Source organism: Chlamydotis macqueenii, chromosome 1, assembly GCF_036417535.1.
Source record: "Chlamydotis macqueenii isolate bChlMac1 chromosome 1, bChlMac1.mat, whole genome shotgun sequence".
Lineage (NCBI taxonomy): Eukaryota > Metazoa > Chordata > Aves > Otidiformes > Otididae > Chlamydotis > Chlamydotis macqueenii.
Window position 1 is genome coordinate 10988601 of NC_141556.1, and position 24412 is coordinate 11013012.

At 36.7% G+C, this 24412-nt stretch overlaps 1 protein-coding gene across 3 annotated transcripts in view; it reads left to right on the plus strand.

The window, feature by feature from the left end:
* CACNA2D1 (calcium voltage-gated channel auxiliary subunit alpha2delta 1) overlaps nucleotides 1-24412 on the plus strand; it is a 405284-nt gene that overhangs the window by 71415 nt on the left and 309457 nt on the right. For all 3 annotated transcript variants that reach the window (XM_086745696.1, XM_086745707.1, XM_086745713.1), the window contains exon 3: nucleotides 1194-1310. In XM_086745696.1, coding sequence (XP_086601822.1) covers nucleotides 1194-1310 — 117 coding nt within the window. The remainder of the gene's footprint in view (nucleotides 1-1193; nucleotides 1311-24412) is intronic.

Below are 24412 nucleotides of genomic sequence, written 5' to 3' on the forward strand. Positions count from 1 at the left end.
CAATAAAAATTTGCAGCTATAACTGTACTTGTCAGAAATTTATTTGTGATAAGTACCCATCAGCTGCAAGCATCAGATACATATTTTGGTGAGTTTCTTTAAGGTCTCCATAGCTTTAACCCGAGCAACCTGGCAGGGCTGGTAGACTCAGTCTGGTCTACCGTTTCTCGGCTCTTGTGCTGGATGGCAGCCAGTGCATTAGCGCTGGACCCGTTCCTGCCTGTGCCTGGAATTACTCCCCTGGAGACAGCACAGCCCCCACCCGGCAGCATTGCGGAGAGGCAGAGTACTTGAGTAAACTCAGGCCATCTGTTGGTTGCATAAATTAGTTTTCCTCATTTGCCCATCTAGCCACAAGATACCCACTTTTTTTTTTTGTTTTGTTTTCCTAAATAATGTACTTTTTCTTTATCCAGTTCTAATAGGACAGAGATAGACAAATGGATTTCTTGCTACTTTTTTTCTTCTTTACTTCTTGAGGTTGCATGTGTTTCATTGTAGTGACTTTATTTAACAAATCAAATTATCTCCTTTTTATATATGTTCTGCTTTGGAAACAGTTAATGGCTCCTCACCAGAGATAACCTTTATTCGTGACAGAGGAGAAACACAATTATGACTCCTTTCCCCTCTTTCCCCCATCTCTTTTCCCCTTTCATTTTTTTCCACATTTCCTTTTTTCCTCTTTTCTTATTTGTTTTCTTCCTCTTCTTTCCTCACGAGTACTAACAATACAATATGAATAAATAGATAAGGGACTACATTGATTACATTAGCATAACTGAAATTATTTACTTCAAACAGTATGTTTGTTGTTCAGCATTCAAGGAAGAATTAGATCCAGCAATAACTATTTGATTTCAACTTCAGTCATTTCAAAGGATCTCCAATTTACTTTTCTTTCAGCAGCCTATGAGAATCAGAGTGCTTAGCATTTAGCAGTTGAATAGTCCATCACTACAAACAGTCAGTTTTGAAGATTTATTAAATGATTTTTGGTGACATCTTGTACCTCTCAAACAAAAAGGTGATGTATTTATTTCACAAGGCACGTCTGGATTTTCCTAGCAATAGTGTTTCTGAAGCTCTCCAGTAAGAATAGAGGACATCCTGATTCCTGTTCTGTCAAGTCACGTTACTTATTTTGAATGTCTGTTGCCATTTTGATTTATTTCCATTTTTCCCTCTTGCAGATTTATTTCAAAAACAGAGATTTGTATACTGTAGAAGCCAACAACCCTCGTCAGCTAGTGGAAATTGCAGCCAGAGATATTGAAAAACTTCTGAGTAACAGATCTAAAGCCTTGGTGGTGAGTACTAATGGGTTAGGTTTTCTATTTATCATTTAAAAATCTTTATTTATTATTGAAACATGCTTTTATTGTTATTTTTGCTGCCTGTATGCTTATGGGCAGTGTCAGCTTGATGTGTACAGGACATGACATGCAGAAAGATGGCTCGTGACTTCATGGTAGAAGATGAACTCATTAGTTCGTTGGCGTAGGGCAGATGCTTATAATATTGACAGACAGATTAGGAACCACGGTCAAGTAACAAATCAAGTTATAAATAGATTGGAAAATATTCCTCCAAGTGACGCACATGAATGTTTATGGCCTGAAGATCACTGTACTCTACAGTCGGTAGTGATCTTGGGGAAACAAGAAGTAGACCTTTTTTTAAATGAGATTTAAACATACTGATATAATTGAAGTCATAATGTTCATTTTGGTATTATTGCTAACTACATCTGTTGATATTTTGTCTCTTCATCTTTTTAGTTACTCGGTCTTTCTTGATGGTAGCAGCTGATTCTTCTCCTTTAACAAATGTAGCCATGTGTGAATCAGATTAATTTCCATGCTTATTCTATTTCTGACTTGCTAATTTAATCTGTATTTCAATCATGTTTTGTATCAGCAAAGTTAATCCTGAACTGTTAGTGTGAAGACCATGCTGCTTTGTAACCTCACAATTCTTTATGCTTTAAATAAGAAGTAGCTATTTCTTTGAAGTGTTTTTGCCAGCAGACCCTTTCTCTTCTATCACATAAGACACCAAACCTTTGTAATTGCTTCTTATGATTCCTATTCACATCACTCTGACTTGTATAAGAGTTTAGAGTGCTTTTCGGAAGATACTGGCTAAACATGCACAGGGAGATCCGGATGAATTCATAAACATGGTTTTTACAGAGTAAAGCTATTAGAAATAGGCTTAAAGGATGGAACAGGAGATTGAGATTCCCTGAGCAATTACATATCCACATAGACTTGCAGATGAGTTTGGACGTGTCATTTAAAGTGAAAAAGAGAAGAAAGAGGGATTAATTCACCTAACTGTAGACATCTACTCAGCTGGTCGTCCTAAGCTCCTTTTTTGTTCAATAGAACAAAACAGGCATTTCTCAGTTAGGGATGACCTGACATGTTCTGAGTAAGACTTTAAAATGGGATGAACTACAGCCCAGAAGTACTGACTTTTCTCTTTTTCTGTCAGAGGAACCTCGATGTAAAGGTCTGTACTGTAGGTGTGTAAAGCTGGTGGAGAAGAATCCCACCCAAGCAGTCCTTTTATCAGTACAGTTTCACACAACTGAAGAATCAATCCAAGAGTGAAACTTCTGCTGCACGCTATCCTGAAGATTACCTTTCTTGCAGGCAATGAGATTTTCCTTAGTCAGTGTTCTGTGCATGGGTACCACAGGAGGTACCCATTTTCCTGCCTTTTGTTCTTAGCAGGAGCACACTCTTCCAGTTCCCATAGCTTCCTTAACATGCTTAACTAATGTACATCAGCGTTATCTGGGCCACAGCTTCTCTGCTTCAGTCAAATGAGAGTAAAATAGATATGATTTTTTTTGTTTGTTTTCCTGTTTTAATTCAGTGGGCATGTGTTTATGTAGCACTCAGTAGACCTTGTATTATTACAAAATATTATAAGTCACGTGAGGACCTTTGTGAACATGCTGGTTTTTCTATAATTTTCCCATCAACCTGTATAAGTCTGATGTTTCTAAGTTATCTGAACCAAATTTTGTATTTTCTTGAGACTCAAGGTTAATGTAGGGGTTTGTGTGTGTCTGTGGTAGTTTGATCTTAAAACTTTTGGGAAAATTAAATAAGTATTGCATGCTTACTGTAGACAAAATTCCAGAAGAGTTTTTCTGTTAATGTGGAAGAAGAAGGGTGCATTCCCTGGTGTAAAAGAAGATGAAATTAGAGAAAGGATGTTCCTTCAGTCCAGTTTATCTTTTTTTTTTTTTTTTAAGGAGTTTTGTAGTCTTCAGAAGATCTCAGATAATTTTAAATGATCAAGTCAATGCATCTTGAAGGCAAATAAGAAGTCCTCCAGATGTATTAGTGGCTAAAGACTTATGATCTTAAACTATTTTTTTTTTTAATTTTGGTGGATGTGACTTATGATATCTTTAATGCTTGGAGTTGGCATTACTGCCAGTGCTGCACTGAATGTACAATACTTATCATTTTTAGCTGCATGCCATCCTTTCAGGATGCATATCAGGAAGACTTCTGCATGACATCTTTATCAATGTTGCCATTTCATGCAGAGTGAAATTCATCCCCAAAGAGGTGGAAATAACTTACATCCTCCTCCCTCCCCCATTTCTTAATACTGATCAGAGATACTTCTCTTTAGTGTTAGAACATCTCTAAATTTTTTTTTAATTTTTTTTTTTGATTGACTGAAAGTCACAAGAATTTACAAACATTAATTACATGATTACAACAAGTATGTAAGATCCTTTTTGCAGCAAAGTGATTGAAATGACCTGTTGAAATATTCCTCTACTCCACTTCAAGAAGGACGGAGCTGACTTACAGAGGTTGTTAGGTTTAGATGTTTGCCTTGCTGAAGTGTTCTGTGACCTTTATGTACCTTTCATGTCCTGATTATATATAAATAAAGAAATCTAATTTTTTAATATATATACACACACACACACACACACTGTGGTAACCTTCTATGCTTTTTTTTTAAGCAAGTGATGCTTAATTTCTCTCTATATATTTGAGTTTGATTTTTTCTTTTTTTTTAAACCTTAAAAAAATTTACATTAAAAAAAAAATTATCAAAACTGCTTTCTTCAGAGCAGCATTCTAGGAGTGGTTGGTCATAGGTGGTTCCTGAGAAAACTTTCTATTCCTTTTGTATCAAATGCCAGACACAGCCAAAGGCAATGGATTAAAAAAATAGTACAATGTCTCAAATTAGTAAAAACACCTCAATGTTGATTAAGCTTTTAAATATTATTTTCATTGTTTGATTTAACTTCTGATTTCTAATTCAGACATTTTTCTCAACTATTATCAAGGTTAGCTGTTCTGGGGAGTTCTGTTGTTTCTGTAAAAAATATATTTCTGATGTATATTCATATACCCAGGGGCTTAGTCTGACTCAAAAAAAGAAGAGAGGAAAAGGCCTAAAAAACATTACTTAAGGGGAAAAATACCCTTTTATTAGTCTCAGTCCTAGTCAGATCTCTTTGCTGACTCATATTATACATGCTTATTAATTTTGGATCACTTCATGTTGCTTTCTCTTGTACTATCACTGACCTTAAGAGCTCCTAACAGCTCAGATATTTATACTGGCTTTTCTATTTGTAGTTATCCCGGATTTGTATCAGAGCTTCTAGTGACTTCTGATTTTAAACCTTCCTCTGAATTATTTTTATACACAGGAGACACTCACTCACTATATCCTGCATCTGAACTATTGCTTTCTACTAATAAAATCTCTTCCCTTTCTATATGTATTTCTCTTTCTTCTTTTTCTCAAGGACTATCTGTATGCTTGCATTTTGTAAACTCCATGTAGTGAAGCTGAATTATTTGTCTGAAATTTAAATCTTCTTAAATATGCTGGGTCACATTTTCTGTGAAATTAGGAGAATGGAACTGTTATTAATGACTGCACAGAGGGTTGTACCACTGGGGCTAATATGACTCACAGCGTTAATTAAGACCTGAATCCTGAAAAGAGTATGATGCAAGAGGATCATACATCCTCCAGTGATGCCAAAAGGAAGGTGCCAGTGAATGACATCAACAGTGTCTTTGTTCAGAGACCAGCATACCCAAGGGATGCCATGATTTTCTCTAGGCATACTACACAAACAATCTTTGGGCAAGGTTATAATAAGCAAATATTAGTGATGACTTTTCTAATAATAAGTTGGCTTCCCTTGAGCTGCGAAACCACCTTTAAATGAGAAATAACTCTTGTGTTCTAGATTATTTGTGTTTTCATGCAACTTTATGCTAGAAAATTCTCTAGTTATGACTTAAAGGTAAAATTACTTAGAGGTTCTGTACATTACACACCAAAAACTTGAGTTACATGCAAAAGCTTGTGATTTCATTTGTGGTTTATATAAGAAAATATTATAATTAAAATCTGGACAAAGATGACTTGTCCCACTGTAAGGAAGAAAGTCTGTTTTTATTTTTTCCAACTTATGAACTGTTATGAACTGTTCATAAGTTGTGAAACTTACGAATTTATGCTTAGGAGTAGCTTAAAAAGGGTGGTTGAAATAGGTGCCTAGGTGGGGAAGGAGAAAGGGGAAAGTCCCTATCTGAGCTCAGAAGGCTTTTTTAGATAGCTATTACTAGGAAATGTTAGCCATAGAAGTTAGGATGAAAAGAAAATGGAGAAGACTTGTCTAGCAAAGTGTAGTGGAGGAGGAGAGTGGTGTGAGCAGTAAGGAGAGAGATAGGCAAAAGCCTTATAATAAAGGATGTCAAAGACTGTCTTGCAGTAGAGCCTGTTTTTCAAATAGTGAACATTTCTTTTTTGGTTTACTGTTGCATATTTACCTGGTCTAACCCTACTGAACACACACAATTTCAGTAATGTGGAATTTTCATATGCATATGATATCCATATGGTCCTGCAAGGAACAGGGAGTTTGACTTGATCATTCTTATGGGTCCCTTCCAACTTGAGATATTCTATGATTCTATGGTATTGTGGGCAAGTTACTATTCTGTTTCTGTGTAGCTTGCTAAAGGTGGTGTACAGACTATCTGTGCTACCATTGCAAACTGCATTTCCAGGTGTGTAATGGAAAATGAGTGGAGGTTTAATTGAAAGTATATCCTGCAGTAACTATGGGCAAAACTCATAAAGGTTCTTGGACATTTTTCAGGTACACAACCTTTTCAAGGACATCAATGAATAGTATGCCTAGCCTATGAGGCAGTCCAGCATCTAAATTGTTCATTTTCACTGGAGTTATCCTGTGTTTTATATTTCCTACCCCATTCATCAGTGCAGTAACTTGCTGGAGCTATATAGATGATACTAACAGATCATAATATTTCAGTTCAGATGGAAACTAAATAATTTAAACAAAATAGGGGATACTTGTATTTGGAAGATACTAGTATCTATTTGTTCCCAGAGGAGAGCCATGAATATGATCAGAGGGTTGGAGCACCTCTCCTGTGAGGACAGGCTGAGAGAGTTGGGGCTGTTCAGCCTGGAGAAGAGAAGGCTCTGGGGAGACCTTTTAGCGGCCTTCCAGTACCTCAAGGGGGCCTACAGGAAAGATGGGAAGAAACTCTTCAGCAGAGCCTGTAGTGGTAGGACAAAGGGTAGTGTTTTTAAACTAGAAGGAGGTAGATTCAGACTAGATGCAAAATTTTTTACAATGAGTGTGGTGGAACACAGGCACAGGTTTCTCAGAGAGGTGGTGGATGCCCCATCCCTGGAAACATTCAAGGCCAGGTCGGATGGGGCCCTGAGCAACCTGTTCTGGTTGGAAATGTCCCTGCTCCTTGCAGGGGGCTGGACTAGATGACCTTTAAAGGTCCCTTCCAACCCAAACCATTCTATGATTCTGTGATTATTTGGTGAGAAATAAACAGAGTACCTGACATTGTAATATATTTATAATACAATTTGAAGAATTACAAATATTTTCTCACTGACTATATGAAAATAAACCCTTTTAAACTCATTAATATATGAGATGGACTCTGTATGTTTTATTATTTGTGTAAAATACTGTAATAAGCTTAAGAGTTGCAGACATCCTAATTTTTATTGTAATACAAAATTTAAAATTAAAATTGTAATTTTTTTTTTTAGAAAGGTGTATTTTAAAAACTCAGTGCTTTGCAAAAGGCTATTCTGGGGTTTTATTTTCTGTTTAAGCATTGTGTTGTGAAGGAAATTATGACGTATATAAAGAAATATTTAATCCAGTGCTGCACACTAAATCTAAGGTGCAGCTTCACTCCTGTGCAGTGTGAAGTCCTTAGCAGTGCAGCCCTTGGCCTTCCTCTCCCCACCTGAGAGGCCGTTGTTCATTAGGTATTGGGGAGCATCCTTAATCTTCTACAGCAGGAAAATCTGCAGTTTTACCTTCCTGTTCATTTTTGCTATTATATTTCAATTTAAGAGAGTAAGCAAGTTTGGATCTCTTAGGTAACAGAAAATTAAATTTAAGAGAGAAAATGATGAATAAAGAACACCTACTAACAGTCTTTGCAAGCACACCCTGCAGAAAATTTTGGAAACAGGATCAAAATGTCCTTTCTTTCATTACTGCCCATATTCTAAAGCAAAAGAATAACCATTTGTGTAAAGCAAACACTGAAGTTCCACTAAAATACATTTCACTGGAGAATGAGAGACATTAATATTTTCACTACAAAATTTCTGCTTAATGGTTCTTTGTTTTGCTGTGAGGTTATTTGTTTTTACTTTTAACTATTAAACTCTTCTATTAAGGTCAATATACTTGGCTTCTTAGGCTGTGTGTAGACGAAGAAGAATTATATGCAGATTTGCACCTTATTGTCTAGATTTCTTCAGATATCTCAACCAGAGACATCGTATTTTCATTCTACCCTTTATGCCTCGGTTTCTTCTGAAAACTGAGGAAACTGAGTTTCCATGGAAACTGAGGCACAGATTGTGTGCTAAGAGACAGGTTCCCTCTACGTGCTGTTGGGAAATGTCCAAGGTGCAGAACTGTGTCTGTGAATGAGGAGCTCAGAATGTTTATCTGCTAGTTTAGATGCAGTTTCAACACAGCTGTGCAAGTGTGTCCAGATCCCTTAGTATTTCCCTGCCCGCCTGAAATAAGGCTTCAATGTCTCACAATACAACTCGGAAGTTTAAGTAAACATGTGTTATAACATATTTTGAGATTCCTGGACAGAGATACTGTGCACTTTAAATGGGGTTGGGAATTTTTCTATGACCTGCCAGACCTATGAAACTAGAATAAATTTCATAGGTGTGCTTGATACTACTGTTTTTTGGAAGGGATCTGAAACTCAGTCTAGAGTTTTGATTAGGAGCCAAACACCTGCCTAACATAACTGAAAACACTCTGGGACACGTACTTTCTGGTCTGCTAATTTTAAATTACTTATATTAACAAGATATACTTCCACTCCATAGATAAACTGAAGTTGTCCACTTATTTAGCAGAACCTGCACTGGGTAGTATCTCTCACTTTCAGCTCTGTTGCAGCTCAGCCACCGGTCTCCTAAGCTCCACCAGAAATTACAAAGAAGCCTAAATAGTTACACCTGATAGTGTAGTCTACCCCCTCTGCATGGCAGTCTAAAGATTAGAGCCTCACTCTGTGAGGGCTTGGACTAGGTCTCTGAAATGAAAATGTCTATGTATACATATGGATACATGTCTTGATCTGGACACAGTTACACAAGTGTGTTGAAATTCCATCTAAACTGTATTCCAGTGTACATACTGGAAATATGAATTTTTCCAGTTATCTTCTAATCTGAAAGGTACATAGAGAAAACATCTGACCAGGGAGGAGGATCTGCAGCTCAGTTCTTTTCCTTCCCATTTAAGTCCTCTAATTCCAAGGCTAAAGTCCTCCAATCCATAGTATAATCTGTGCAAAAATAACTTTTTGTTGCTAACAATTGCCCTTCACCTTCATTATCATCCCTTTGAACACATTAAATCCATTTATACTTAGTTAGAATCTTTGCCCTTTAACCTGAAAAATCAGGTCATTCTCCAGAAGTGTAGTTTGGATCCTCCTAAAGTTGAGTAGAGTCTGTGATTCTGACTTCCCTTATTATTTTGCAAATGCTGACACGGTAAACATTGTGATTTTGTCATTAGAAGATAGGAATGAACTTGGTCTTGAGTTGATAGAGGCATGTGATGTTTCCTATTAGTTACTTAGAATCACAGAATTATAGAATAGTTTGGGTTGGAAGGGACCTTTAAAGATCATCTAGTTCAACCCCCCTACAAGGAGCAGAGACATCTTCAGCTAAACCAGGTTGCTCAGAGCCCTGTCCAACCTGGCCTTGAATGTTTCCAGGGATGGGGCATCTACCACCTGTTCCAGTGTTCCACCAATCTAATTTCAATTTTTTTTTTTCCTGTCCAGTCCAGTCTGAATCTACCTCCCTCTATTTTAAAACCATTACCCCTCATCCTGTCATTATGTACTACTTATGCACGGGTGTGATATCCCATAGAATCAAGAGAAAGAGATCTGTTTTATCATTGAGTTGTGGTAGCATCAGAAGGTTCATCAAGATAAATGTCTTTCCCTTCCTCTCTTTCCTAGCTGATTTTAGGAATGTAAGCCTTGTTGAGAACTGATTTCAAAACTGATTTCAATACAAAAAGAAGCATCACTCGTGTCTTGATAACTTTGCTGCTCTTTACTCTTAACTTCCATTTTTTTGTTTTCAGCTGTTTCTACCCTTATGACTCACTTGCCAATTACAGGCAGCGTTAGACAATTGTATTGGAAAAGGCTCAAGTTAGGGAAATTCAAAGAAAATAGCTTGAATTGTGGTTAGTCTCCCCGTAAGCAACACTTTCACACATTTTAATAGTATTTTTTTTGTAAATTGTTGTATGAGAATCTGGCCGTCATAAGGAAGCTGTCAATGGATTTTGTGTCATGGGTTGTTTACCAAAATAATTTCAGGTCTGACTTCTAAGAAGAGGAAGCCTACATAGATGGAAAAGAACAAATTAACTGGAGTAAATTACTAGTCAAACAGATGAATAAAGCTTTTTCTATGCATGTTTTTTGTGCAGTGTACACAAATTTTGTGTTATTTTTCACTCTAACATGTACATTTCCCCCTTGAAATCGTTAGACTGTGGCTGTTTCTTCTCGTTAATATTTCATAATCTTTTATTCTTTTATTTTAGCTTTTAATTTCAAGCTGGAGGTGGCTCTTGGGCTATAGGAAATGATATTTAGTGAAAAGATCGCACAAAATGTGTACCAGGATCACAAAACAAATGGCTTTAATTGTGCTAATATCCTATCAGAAAAATATTGAAATTTTGGAAAAATAGAAATAAGATAAACTTCTCTCTGTATAAGGACTGTATAAGGATCATGCATACCATATTTTTTTATATGACAGTATATCTTGGCTCTTTAAGTCTTTTGCATTACGTGTTTGGTAGAATTTTACAGAATTCGGACTCTAGGTCTATGTATGTGTTTACTTTTTATATCTCCATCAATTCTCTACATATTGAGCAATTCACTGTGGTGGAAAATTTCTAAATTTTATTTCTGGATGCTTCCTGAAAGTATTCAGAATAGACATTGTCATCTCTTTTTTGCAGCATTCAATTTAGATTTCAGTCCATAACGAAAGCTGGTTCAAAAGCAGAAACAGCTACTGCAGATACTGCAGGAACTTTGCAGATGAATTTAAGACTGATACTACACTTTTCAAACTAACGTCAGCGGAAAATTTGCCCACTAGGAAAAAGATTTTTACATATGCTTGTTCAGACTGTAATACTGAGTCCACTAGCCTGTATGAGCTTTGCTTAAATCTCCAGGTGTAAATGTAGCCTGCTTTGAAAGTCAGTTGTAGTTGCTGAAGCAAGTGTGTTTTGGAATGACAGCCAGTCAGATGTGACACTTATGAAGTCAAACATTTGTCAACTTGTCCACATGTCAGATGTTTGAATTTGTGTTTACTTGTCTTGCCTTGAGTCTTATTTTATTAACCAAAATCCAGGTTGTATAGAAGCAATGTTATGCCTCAGAGGATAGATTCACATAACTCACATACCTTACAAGGCATCATAAAAGTCTGGAAAAACAAATCGCAGGGCTTGCAATGAAAGATCTTACAAATATCGCCTGTTTCTGTGTTTTTTTTTTCTTTCCACTGTGTACTTGATTTGCCTTCTGCAGATCTTGTATTCTTGTTGACAGATAAAGAGGAGGTCATCCATCCCACTTCCCATATCCTCGTAGATAGCTGTGAGTTGTCATTTTGATTTTTGTGGACCTGAACTCTCTGTAGTGCTGAAGTGGCATCTTGTATGTTAGCTTAGAGAGACACCTGCTGAATCTTGGTCCTGCTAGCACAGTGTATTGCACTTGGAGCTTGTAAGTGTGACTGAGATGATGAAAGCTAAAAAGAGCTTGTGGGAAATAATATTATTGGATGATCAGCTTCAGAATTTAACTTGTCTTTCTCCTTACACAGTAGATTGTCACTGATAGCACAGCTTCTTTGTGGCTTTCACATTTGGTATGGAGAAAAATAAGGCACGTCGATAGTTGTAGCAGTTCTTTCCCATTCAGTCCCCTTTATTTAGTCATTTAAGCATATTCCTCTGCAAAATAAATAGTTGTGGCTAATTTTCCAGAGACTATGTTGTTGTTGATTGTTAAACTCCCTGTGCGGGATTTTTTGTGTGTTTCTTACAAGCAGGTTTCTTTGTCTAGGTTTACCGATACTGAAATTAATTTGTGAAAGATGTTCTGCAGGTGCACAGCCTCATTAAAATGAGCATCACCCCAAGCTGGAGGGTTGGTGTAGCAGCTGTGAAAGGTGAAATCTTGCTGGAAAGAACTGTTTTGGTTTCCTTCGCTTATAAAGTTACTTTTTCACCTTCTGAAGCTCATATTTAAAACAAAACAATGTAACCCAAATCTCTGTTTGCTTTTCTTGGATTTGTCCCAGTTTTTGTCTCCAGAGCTTTGCTACCCTTCTTAGCTGAGGCTTACCCTCAGGCAGCTTCTTCTCCTGCAGATATTTTTGTTTTCCTTTTGTGTGCTTCTGCCCGATGGGCAAAGAGAACTGTTTTCTTCCTTATTTCTTGTCCTGATGACTTCCATTCAGATCATCTGTCCAAGAAACAAGGAATATGTTGATGCATTTAGTGGTGTAAGATGGTTTTCCACTGTGGCTAGTTGGAAATTTTACAGAAGAATCATTTTCCATGGTAAAACACATATTTTTCAAAATCACAATATTTCATGCTAGTAGTTAAATTTGCTCAAATTTGTCTGATTTAGTGGAGAGTTGCCTATCTAAACATACTGAGAAGAAATACAGGAGTTTGTGAGCATTGCAAGTGTTGTCTTCCAAACCCTAATGCTGTTTAGCCAACCCTCTCAAGACTCCTAATCTTTTCTTCAGTCACTAAATTTACTTTTTCAACCACAACAAAATTGAATTTTAAAATCTTAAAATCCTCAGTGAAATTAAAATGCCACTTATTTGCTGAAAGCTCTGTTAAACATTACTGAGAATAACCAAATGTAAGTGGTGTTTTCAGTAGTCCAAACTTGCACACACAAGTTATACATAAACTATTGTACGGTAGTTGTGTGCTGTACACAACTCTCTGAGCCTAGATTCTGCCTTTGTGAGGCCTCTTTTCCCAGGTCTTGGATAATTTTGTGACTCTCCTGCACCTTCTCTTGTCTTTCAGTATCTTTTTTTAGAAAGTATTGATACCTGACTGTATGCACAATTCCAGTATTTATCTCAATTGAATGCTTTATACCCTTTGGTTCTCTTTTTCTGCATTGCCCATATTAAAAGATCAAATTAGACTGTGTAGCTACAGCATCCCACTAACTCCTGTTAAATTGTTCACTCACTTTACCTCATAAATACTTTCCAGGGTACGGATGTCCAAGACACAGTCACTATTTTTGAAATATCCTATGAAATCTGTAAATTCCTGATTCTGTTTCTAATGATGCATTCAACTGTATCAAAACACATTGTCTTTCAATGAGATTATTTTAGCCTGTGTGTTCTAGACTACTTTGTATAACAGTTGTACAGTACATAATGAGGGTTTCTACAAATTAGGTCTGCATGCCATAGTCCAGCTGACACGTAGTGTTTCCACAGATTTCCTTAACCAGTGATGGCTTCTAGGAAATGTTGATTTCCATACTTCTAACGGCCTTAAAAGTCAATGTTGCAACAAAGACAACTACTTTTTTTTTAGAAGACAGAATGTATTAGTAATATAAACACTTCTAAAAAAAATCACAAGAGGAGATTTTTTTAATTTCTATCTTAATTAAAAAAAAAAGACAACTTCTGAATTGCAACACTTTTTCATAAGAATTTTAGGGAGTTTTAACAAGTACTCAAAACATTTTAGTTGTAATTCACTTCAATTGGCATTTCAGAGGGCACAATTAAAGCACAAATGCAGGTGAAAGCTAGATTCTTTGAAGTGGAAAACTTCCTAAGTCACTATCAGCCAGTAAGAATATTTTAAATTAAAAAAAATAAAATAAATTCAGATCTAAATAATTTTATCCAAAGGAAAATGTTTTAATTATTTTTAGTATATTTTTTACTTTGGAAGATAAGTGTAGTTAAATCTTTTTTTTTTCCCCTAATAAGCAATTGAAATACTTTGTTAGAGTGGAACTATCCATTTTCTCCAGATGTCTTTTCCACCTTTTCTTGGTCAAGTTTTTAGTAAGATTGAGCCGAATGCAATAAATTGTTACTGTGGAGCCAGAGTAAGATTAAATTTAAACATGCCAGTTTTGACTGATGAAATATGTACACACATCAGACTAACTTTCAATTTCAGTAGAACTCTTGCTGCAATAAAGACCTATTGAATTGCAGAATAAGCATCAGAATCTGATTTTAAACCCATTTCAGAACCTTGTTCTTTGCACAAGTAAAAGATAAACGCCCACATTTGGGTTGGTTGCTGGTCATGTAATATGGTAATTTAACATTCAGTAACGAGTAGTTGAATAGTCTTTCCTTTCAAACAATATTCCTATTTTTCTTCCCCTTTCAGTAAAGGATTTTGTTTTCTGAGTGTCATGCTATCCATCAATAGCATGGCTACAATGCTTATTATATAGCTGCAGTGTCCTTAAATGCACTGTGGGACTGGATAATAGTATGGATTCAGTAGTGTAACAAATTGTTTCCTGGAATATTAGCGTTTTTCCTCAAGCATTTCGGTACCATGCTTTGTTCCAGTATTTCAGACGTGCAGCTAATTGGGACCCTTGGGAAAGAATGCAGGTAAATCTGGGGCTGTTCGAAGTAAGCTTTAAAGGAATCAGATCAGCAAGGCTTGAATCCTTGGAAACCGCTTGCTGCAGAGCTAGTTAAGAAGAAATACTGAATTTCTGTCTTCATGCAAGTATGAAGCAAATTCAGGTAGTGTGTTCACCTGACATCTTTCTTTCATAGGTTTATCTCCCTTACCAGTTTAAGGTGTTCACTCACCATCTTTATCCCACCTTTCAGGCTTTCTAGTGGAATTTCCAAGTTAAAACTTTCCTTAAGAGTGCTCCTATCAGCTTTCCTTGCAACGTTGACTTTTGATGTACTTGTTAGTACAGAAGGCAAAATTCCCCAGGAACCCAGCAATTTCCTTGCCCAATAAGTCGCTGGGGAAAAGCTCAGGAAGCAGGATATGCTGAAGGAAAGTAATATAATAAACTGTTTTGTGCTATTTCCTGAAGGTCTAAATTGTAATTTCTAAGTTTCTGTGATCCATCTGTATATTAGCTGATAAACAAGTGTAAGCTTCACCTGCAAAAAATCTTTATTAGTCAAGAGAGGCTGAGGTACGTCATGTATTTTTTTATGTTAATCCTTTCAGTGAATTAAAAGATTTCCTTTAATGAGGAAGCTGCAAGAAACAAGATGATGACACATTTTCTGATGTGTTAATAGGATGAAGATATGGTTTCTTCAAAGTCCAAGGGCTGTCCAGGAACATTTTTCACTCGCTTTTATGCAGCTGCTTAGCAGACACAAATTGATGCTCTTCAATTAGATTCCTGAAGGGCTCGAATTTAGTATATATTTGGATTTGATTTATGAACTCATGTGGAGGTGAAAGTGGTCCCCAGTGGTCTCTCTACAAGCATGTTTACATGTCTGTTCCTGGTGTTCAGTTGGAAGGAGACTCTCACTGACTTAGCTCCAAAGACTCGGAAGTCTCCAAAGTATACCTGATTTTAACACACCTAACAGCCATGGTGGAGTCAGAGACATGGAGTCACCTAGGTCCAGATTCCACCTTCGGCATATGGACATGAGGCGAGCACAGATGAAGGACAGATATATACGTGCTAAGCGCAGGATGTCTTACATAGTTGCAACCGAAATCCTCTGTCTGGAGCATTCCCACTTGGATCAGTGTTGCAAGATGACACCTTAATTTCCTTGGGATCAGAGACTGAAATATTCTACTTAGAACTGGTAGCTACAGAAATGTTGTGGGTTTGGGGGTGGTGCTTTTTTTTCTTTTTTGTTTGGTTTGGGTTTTTTGGTAAGATTTTCTTTTTTAATATGTTTGAGAGAAGATTCCGTAGCTCAAATGGCTGTCTAGGAAATTAGGGATTATGTTTGTCTTCCACTTGCCAAAAGAGTGCTCTGATCACTTAATTACAAGCTAGACTGAACGGTAATACACTATTGTTCCTTGATTTTTCCTCCATCCTATCAGTGCTGAGACACTGTGTGATGAATGGAGGATTCCTCGACCCAGAAGGGAGAATAATACAGGAGGGCTTGGATCTTAGTTTTTACGGCATTCAGCTAGATGAAAGTAAAATATTTTCCCATTGGTCTTTGTATAAATTTAAACATCATAACCATCTTCTTTACATCGCAAGACATCTCAGCAAATAATAGCAGTTGGTCAGAATGTGTACTAGGCATGGCATCTCCAAATTAAGCACTGTAGATGGGTATTTGGAGCGTAAGTAGCTGCCCTTCCAGTTCTGCTAATGCCCAAAAGTCAGACCTACAGTTACCTAGGGAAGCCTCTGCTCAGATTCTCTGAACCTTTGATGTCAGCAAAGTTAGTAAATAACATTTTCCTAATTTGTGGTTTTTTTGGCTATATTTTCTTTAGTCTTGTTCTAGGCTCTTAATTTCTATTTTTTAAAAAATATTATTTTATTTTTACCCTTTGTAAGTTGTATCTTTGGTATCTTCCATACTATATTTACAAAATTTTGTTGAAATTTTGCAAACACAAAGCCAACCAGTATATTTTTCCAAGTTGATGGACATGATCTTTGTCAAACAAAATCAACCATCAGTAGAAGATGTAGAACACCAGTTTCCAAGGGAGGGGAATGAAGCCACAAGTATATTTCAACAGTTGACATTGGATTGTGACTGCCAGAGAAACTTGATTTTATTTAATATTACTTTTCAAAGTAGTTAAAAAAAGTCATTATTGATTTGGAAGTGATCTCACAAATAGAAATAATTTAGAATCCACTGTTATAGGTGAGTACAGAATATAACACATTCAGATAAAGTGTGGTGATGTCTAGTTTAGCTATGAGAAAATACAATTTTTGTGTAACAATTCTTTTATGGGCTATGCCTTTCATAGAAAAGCAGTTTGAATTCCTAGTGGGATTTTGAATGTTTTGGTTGGTTTGTTTGCTTTTGTTTGGTTGGTTGGTTGTTTTGTTTTCTTTGGTTTTTTTTTCTTTCTTTTTCTTTTCAGGCCAGCATCAAATTCATTCCTTACAAACTGAAAGAAATGCCTTTTGTGAGTTTTTAACACCTTGCCCATGTTTAGTTAACAGTGACATCATTAACCTATTTCAGGTTTTTCATTTTTTAATAATAAGAGCAGTTCTGTCAGTCTTAAGGTTAAGTATACCCTGAGACAAAGATTGCTTTTTTTTATAGGATTGTTCGGGGATTTAATGTATTTTCAATTCACTGTTTCTTATTAAAACTTCAATCACTCACCACTTGATTGTAATGAAAACTGCTTCCAGGCAATAAATTTTGTTCTATGCAAATATGACAGGTATAATTATGGAAAATCTAATTGTTCATATATTGCTACTTTTCATGTTTTGTTGAAATAAGTGGTGTAGTAATTAGATTTTTTTTCCCTTTAAATACTAGAACAAGAGAGTTTGTACTTTGCCTTGAACCTGGGTACGTAAGGCACTCTCATGACTCCAAGAGTTCTGAAATTATCTCCAGACCAAAGATAGGAAGTTCTTGATTTGCACCCTATTGAATTAGTACAAGGGAAAATGTTTCTGTGCAGTGGTGGATTTACTAGGACAGGCAGCATGAAGAAGAGTGTAGGGAGCTGGTTTCCCATCCTGGAGTAACCTGGTCAGTAAATGTTCAGTGGGTCATATGCAGATGGAACAGTGGTGTTCCCCTCTAGATTCTTCCATAAACATCTTCATTACATCATGCTCTGACATTGCTAAGGAAAGGTATGTATTTTTTTACATGTAGTTAACAAACCTGAAATTCATCGGTGGTTATGTTTCAAGAGTATTTCCTTAAATATTTCTGTGTTGTGACCTGTTACAGATCTCAGCAGGTTGCACCTTCATTATGAAGGAGATTTTTCCGATCACCAAGGAGCTAGCAGGGACCACTTGCCAAAACCAGAAGGATCATGAAGATGCTTTAGGTCTTGCCCTCCTGTACAGAAAAAACCTTTCGTAACCCTTCAGCTTCAATTTGTTGCTTGCATGTTGGCTGTGGCTGGGTTTCTTCTCCTTTGCTCTTTATGCCGTCTCCAAGTTGGTTTGTGTTACAGCAGCAGTGACTCACTAATGCTCAGTCCAGTGTAAAGTACTAAACAGACAGCCTCTGCTGCTAAATTCAGTGGCTATTCCCCAAGTACTTTGTCTGAGTCAGAGCACCGTGGAGAAATAATTTTGTTTTTGCTGGATGTATTTGGGCGGATGGTGCAGGAGTGGGCGGCTGTAACACTCTTGTTGCTGAGCAGGCAGTGAGCAATCCCCCTTGACGTTTGTTCTGGTTTTTTTTTTTTTTTTTTCATTTTCTCTCTCTTTTTTTTTTTTATGGTTTACATGTATTCTAGAGTTGTCAGGACGTATTTATGTTTAACCAAGTCTTTAAAAAAATTAATGTGAATGAACAGAAAATGCTAGAGGAGCATGTTTACCTATTCCCAAGGTGTTAAAAGCAGATTGAGTTGAAATCCTAGGGGGTGAATATTTTCAGGCAGATTTCAAACAGAATCAGCCTGTAGCGACATAGAAGATACTGACGTGTGTAAACCATGCGGTGCCACCAGGCTCTTCTTCAGCATTTCCAAACTGCGTTCTCTTCCACAGTGTTAATGACATGCTAGGCTTCCCATCGCGTCAGCAGAGGAGTCCTTCCCTCCCAGTCCCCCACCCCACCTATCCCCCATTTTTTTTTTCCTCAAAGCCTGTATGTATTCTATTAGCTATATGCCAGGAGAAGTAATGACTGAGGAGCATCTTAAGGACATTCCTTTCATGAACAATGGAGAGGAATGGAAGTTGAAGGACCAGTCCATGGCATTTTGCAATTCTAGGAAGAGATTTCATTTCATGACACATTTCACGGGCTTCAACTCCTTGTAAAAAGATTTGAAATTATTATGTATAAATGTGTGCATGTAATGAAAGTACACTTGTAGTAACTTCAAATTTAAGGCTATAATCTGAAAAAGATTTCATTAAGAATATATTTATGTTTTTTTCTCCACAAGCAGAAACCAAGATGGTGTAATTTTATCCTCAATTATAATTTTCTATGCCCTGTGATTTTTCTGTTTATTTTCCTTGTACCCTGTGTATTACAACCTTAGGTCTTAATTTTCGATATGCACCTTATTTTTAGGTTATCATTTTCTAAAGCCAATGCTTGCTACAGCCAGTCTTTGCATTTACTAAGAATATGCTACAGAAGTAACTACAAAAGGTGAAAACAAGGAAAAATTAATGCTACGAAGTACAAACCGTGGTGTAGCATAACTATAATCATGTGCCATTGTTACTGGGAGGGTGGAGCATAGGTACTCTTACAAGGTGCTTTAACTTTTTGATTTCATTATTTTAACCTTTTAATTAAGTATGTTATGCTTTTAACTATTCTAATATTTCATAAAAAGGCTTTCTGTATATGCAGTATGTTTACAGAAGATACATATTTGCATAGATAATCATTGCTGTACTGAAGGCAAAGCTTATGGCTGCAGGCTATGTTCCTGATTTTGTGCAGAATTAAGCTTGGATTTAGTATTAAGCATGTAATGGTATTACTGACATTTTTTTTCCTTGAATCAAAGTCTATAGTATGACTTGGAATTTTAAAAATGTAAAAATATTGTAGTAGTGAATATAATAACAAACATCATGGAAGGATTGAATAGAATTATATTAATGTGATGCAAAGAAATTATACATCGTCTGGTTTATCCTAGACTTAGAACTTCCACTAGTTTCTCACTGAAATATGATGCTCAATGGGCATAATATTTCTAACCGTGTACGTCTGCCTGCAGTTTGAGTATTTCCTGCTTAGGAGTACTTTGTGCATATTCACCTTGCTTAGCTACAGTTACAAAATTTAGGTTAAGCTACTGCAAAGACTCTTGATGTAGAAGACCTCATTTGTCTTAGTGTTAAGGATTTTTTTTATTTTTCCAACTCAGTGATCTTGAAAGCAAGTGGGGGTGATTTTTATATAAATATTAGCGCTATTCAAAATTGCCTTTCTTATTGTTACAAAATTCCACTATCAGGATAGGGGAGGGATGGGGGTACGACACACATCCTTGCTGCGGTCAGGCTTTCTACAGCGATATTAAAGGAGTTTACATGGGATGGAACTAGTGCTACTTTAGTTTTGTCAGACTGTCTGGACCTAAAGTGGTTCAGAATTAAATTTAAATATATATATATAAATATATATCAATACATGTATATAAAGCCTACATTCTTTAGAACAGGTTTGAGCCTTGGAGGCTTGCATAAGTTGCTATAAAAGATGCGTCAACTTTGTGCTTCTCTACTCTTAGCCACATCGCAACACAATACTATGCTTGGTTTTTTTTTGTTGCTTGCTGCATCAACTGTAGGCCATGGACTAGAATTTGTAGGAAGGACATGAAGTGGCAGAGATGTGGGAAGGAGATTTTCTTTTGCATGTTGCTTGACTACATGCTCTGATTTATTATTTAGCTGTGAGCTGTGTTTGGTTCAGCAGGTGAGCTTTTCTTCCTGCGGTTCCTTTGAGATCTCTGTGCATCAAGTTACCCTTGTGCAGTGACTTGAACATTGTTCCTACTTGCATGCTACTACTGCATGCTTTCAACAGAATGTATTTTCACAGTGGCCTCAATGCTTAGAGAAGACTATTTTACACTTGTTTCTATACTCTGTGATACTCAGCATGTTCACACAAACATTATACTGCTAACTGCTTCTTTGCTGACAACCATTTGTCAGTTTGGAAACTACAGAATTCCATTCAGTTATGTAGAATTAAATTAATTATAGTAAGTAGCTATGTAATTAGAACCTCTCTTACCACGTTAGAGTAAACTCCCATCTTTTCAAATTGCATCTAATCTCAGCAAAGGTTTCTGGTATCTTTTTGATGGTTTGAGTAAGGATCAGGCAAGTGAGTAAGGATCAGGCAAGTGAGTGGGGAAGGTGATAAATGTTGATGGAACCAAGTTTTCATTTGGTTCCTGTAAGCAAGGTGTTTGGATGGAGTGATGTTTATATCAAGATCTACCAGAGGGATTTCTGCATCTGTGAAAGTCTCCTGTGTTATGAATTAAAAACTTTAATGGTAGTCTAGCAAACTTTGTAAGTCACTTAATGCAAGGGAAAGTATTGCTGTCTAAAAAGGATAGACATAGAAATACAAAATCTAAGAAGTATTGAAGTTAAACTTTTTTTTTTTTTGTCTGCCGAGAGAGTTGTTGTAATATCTACTCTTTATAATAATGGAATAAAAATCTAGGCTCTGATATTTTTCCAAGCAATCTTTTTCTCTGCAGTTGTAATGGCTGCAATAAAAATGGAACGCTACAGTGAAAGCCACCGGGAAACATTTCTGATCAGCAAATAAATTCCATAGGCAAGGGCTTGGCAATTGCTTAGAAACTGTCTGTAGCTGCTTTCTCAGCCCCCTGAGCAGTTTTGTGAGGAAGTATTTCACAGCAGCCCACAGCATATTAAAGGTAGGGAACTCAGATGACCCAACAAAGATAGGAAGATTACAGATACTTTTCAATTTTTCACAGGTTTTCAAAATGAAGACTGATGTGCCAACTGTGTCAGTACTTGTGCTCCCGCTGAACTCTTGCTGTGTCTTGGAGTCCAAGTGAACTGCATGTCAGATATATATTGCCTCTGCAATACATTTTAGAGCTGCATGCAAGAAAGTACAAATCCCTGACACAAGACATGCCAGTAACAGGTTCATTTTTATAGCATTCCTCATAAGCTGTCCTTGAGGTCACTTTATTTACACTATCTATTAAATACTGAATCTAAAATTAAAAAAGCATATTGTATGATTTGTTTTGCTTAAATTAAGCTTTATAAAAGAAAGTTGTCTAGTCTGAGCTAGGAAGGCAGGCTTGCTCTGTGCCTACTGGAAAATAGGCACTGTCAGAGTGGAATGGAGGATTCACTTCACTCTCTTTCAGTCCCTTCAGTACTATCTCCTCTTCTGCAGCAGATAAAAACATATGATCCTTTTAATTTTTTTCACAATTTAGCTCCTTCTTGCTTATCTATTTTGTGGATCTTTTTTTTTCATGCTGGCAGTGACCTGCAACTTTTTTTTGCACCACTTACAAGCCCTTATTCTCTTTAAAAAGCTCAAGCTCCAATTTGTTCAAGTATAAATACTAATTCTTTCATGTATCTGACAGATTTTCTGAATTGACAAACATTTAAAAACGCAACAGATAGAAATAGTAGGCTTCTGTCTGACATGCAAAATACAGTTTTCATTAGTATCTTGATAGGTAGTGGGCATCATTTATATCTGTGTAACCTCCCTAGGCTCAATAGGTTTTTGAGAATTATCTTTTTCCCTATCAATTGAGAATCAAAGCCATAAAATCTTGTCCATTGGATATCAGTTTTGTCACTGGCAGATCCAAAGAAAGCATTCTTGCATGTCCTTCCTTGTTGACTAATAAAGATGGTACCAATTACAATGGATCAGGTTTTCAATTGTTGACTCAACTTGAATGTGCTACTTACATGTAGGTCTGACTCAAGGCACTTTTATGATGAGATCTTTGGACTTCCTGGGAATTTTCTGCCAAAGTGTTGAAGAATGATGAAGAATAGGGAGACTGATTTAATAGAATACGGTTTTATTCTGAAATCTACTACATATAATTTTCAGGGGATCTTCACTTGCAAAGGCTGAAAAGAAGGGTTGAAAGCCATTTACCAAGATGGAACAGTTAAATATGCAAGAGGATACAGAATGAGATTGTTAAAGCACAGAAGAAAATTCGACCCCTAACACCCTCTTTTTTTCAGTTGGAGCATGGCATCCAAGCTCTTCTTATGCTTGTGTACCTATTACCAGATGTTTTCTTCAGAATTACAAATCTTAGAAATCTGACCCAGGCTGCCTCCTAGTAAGCAGTTCTGGTCCCAAAGCATGGAGTGTTTATTCCTGTATCAGAAATATTAACAATTTGCAGTAATTCGCAATTGCATGTTAATCAAGTGCATGGAGCCATCAAATGTATCGTAAACTGCTGGTACTACCTGTGGCATTTGTTATCGTTTGAGAGGCAGGGTTAGCTCCTGCTGAGGATTTTGATTTTCAGTCCCGCTCTGATGTTGACTTGTTTCACCATGTGGGCAGTACAAGGAAACATATTGAACGGATGTTTTGGCCTGAAAAGGCAACAGACAACCAGACAACAAAAAATGTGCACACAAACATAAGCAAGGAGCTTTCAGCAGGGATTTGGCTATTTGAATTGGAAGGGATGAAAAGATCCACAGGGCAACCTCAGCAGTAACTACATCATATTTAAGAAATAAACAAAAAGTAAATTCTGTCTGGATGTGATAGGAACTTAGCTAATAGCAAATCAAGCTCTTTAAATGTGCCAGGGACCATCTAGCTATGGCAGAGACGAAGGAAATCGGAGAAGGCTGCACCGCCATACACTAATTGATTTGCACGTCAGGCCCTGGAGAGTTGCTCTTGAGGCCACATTCTGGAAACTGAAAAAAATGTATGTATGCTAATTGTCAGTGTCCTCAATGAAGGTGGTATTTTACTGGAAAAAAAACAAACCCAAAAGAGTGTGTAAAGGACAGCCTTAATAAGTAGCAAATGCGTTGTAAATTAGCTGACATTTTGATGCTTTTGTCCTTCTCCCTGTTAGCCAGGCTGATTGCTCTCTCCCTGTGCTTCCCTGCGAGCTGGACGTGCTGTGCTGCGCTGTGACACCTGTAGATTGGTCAAGGTGTCCCAAATTAGCGTAAAGGACATCATGCCATCCTTCTTGTTTGGAAGGAGGGGAGGTAGGATTAATCTCTGTGTTCAAAACCGGAGCAAAGCAAATATTTCTAGATTAGATTCTAGATTCTCCCTATTGTTTTTCTCTCTGTTTTTCTTTCTTTTTCGTCTCTGTTTTGTTATTTTGGGGGGTATTTTGTTCTCCTCTGGTGGCTCTGGTAACACACAAATGAATATTCTCGAGCCTGAGGACTGTATTTCTGTCCTCCTACACCATTTACATTTTTCAGATTGCTCAAAATAATTTTACAGAGTGGCTATAGGAAAAATGAACTTAATATTGTCATTTGGATGTTTCTCTTTACTTTACAGAATAGAGAGGAGAAATGTAATGTTCCCCTAAATGCAGACATGAGGGTTTTTTTTTCTGTGTCTAGTATGAGCTTATAAAATGGTCTGTTGTGGAGGAGGAGCAATACTTTTCACTCCTGTGAAAATGACATCGAATGATTTCTGTGGTTTCTGAAAGTCCTTAATAACACAAGCTGCTAATTGGTTAAAAAAAAATCAAAGTTATTATCACTGCAGCAATTTGTGTTTACTTTTCACAATCTTATATAAAAGTGAAAACCTTGAATGTTGCTTAATTGAAGCAAAAATCTGGCTTCTGGGAAAAAACAGGCCTTTACAGCAACACAAGAGACCTTCAGGTAATTTGTTTACCTTCTGTTCATGGGAGTTAAGGAGTAACATTATCATTAAAAGGATGAAGTGCATTCAGACAATTGAAACAACAATAAGACACTAATTAAAGAAATTTCAGAAAAATATCATGCTGTGTCCTTTTGTTCCATATAGG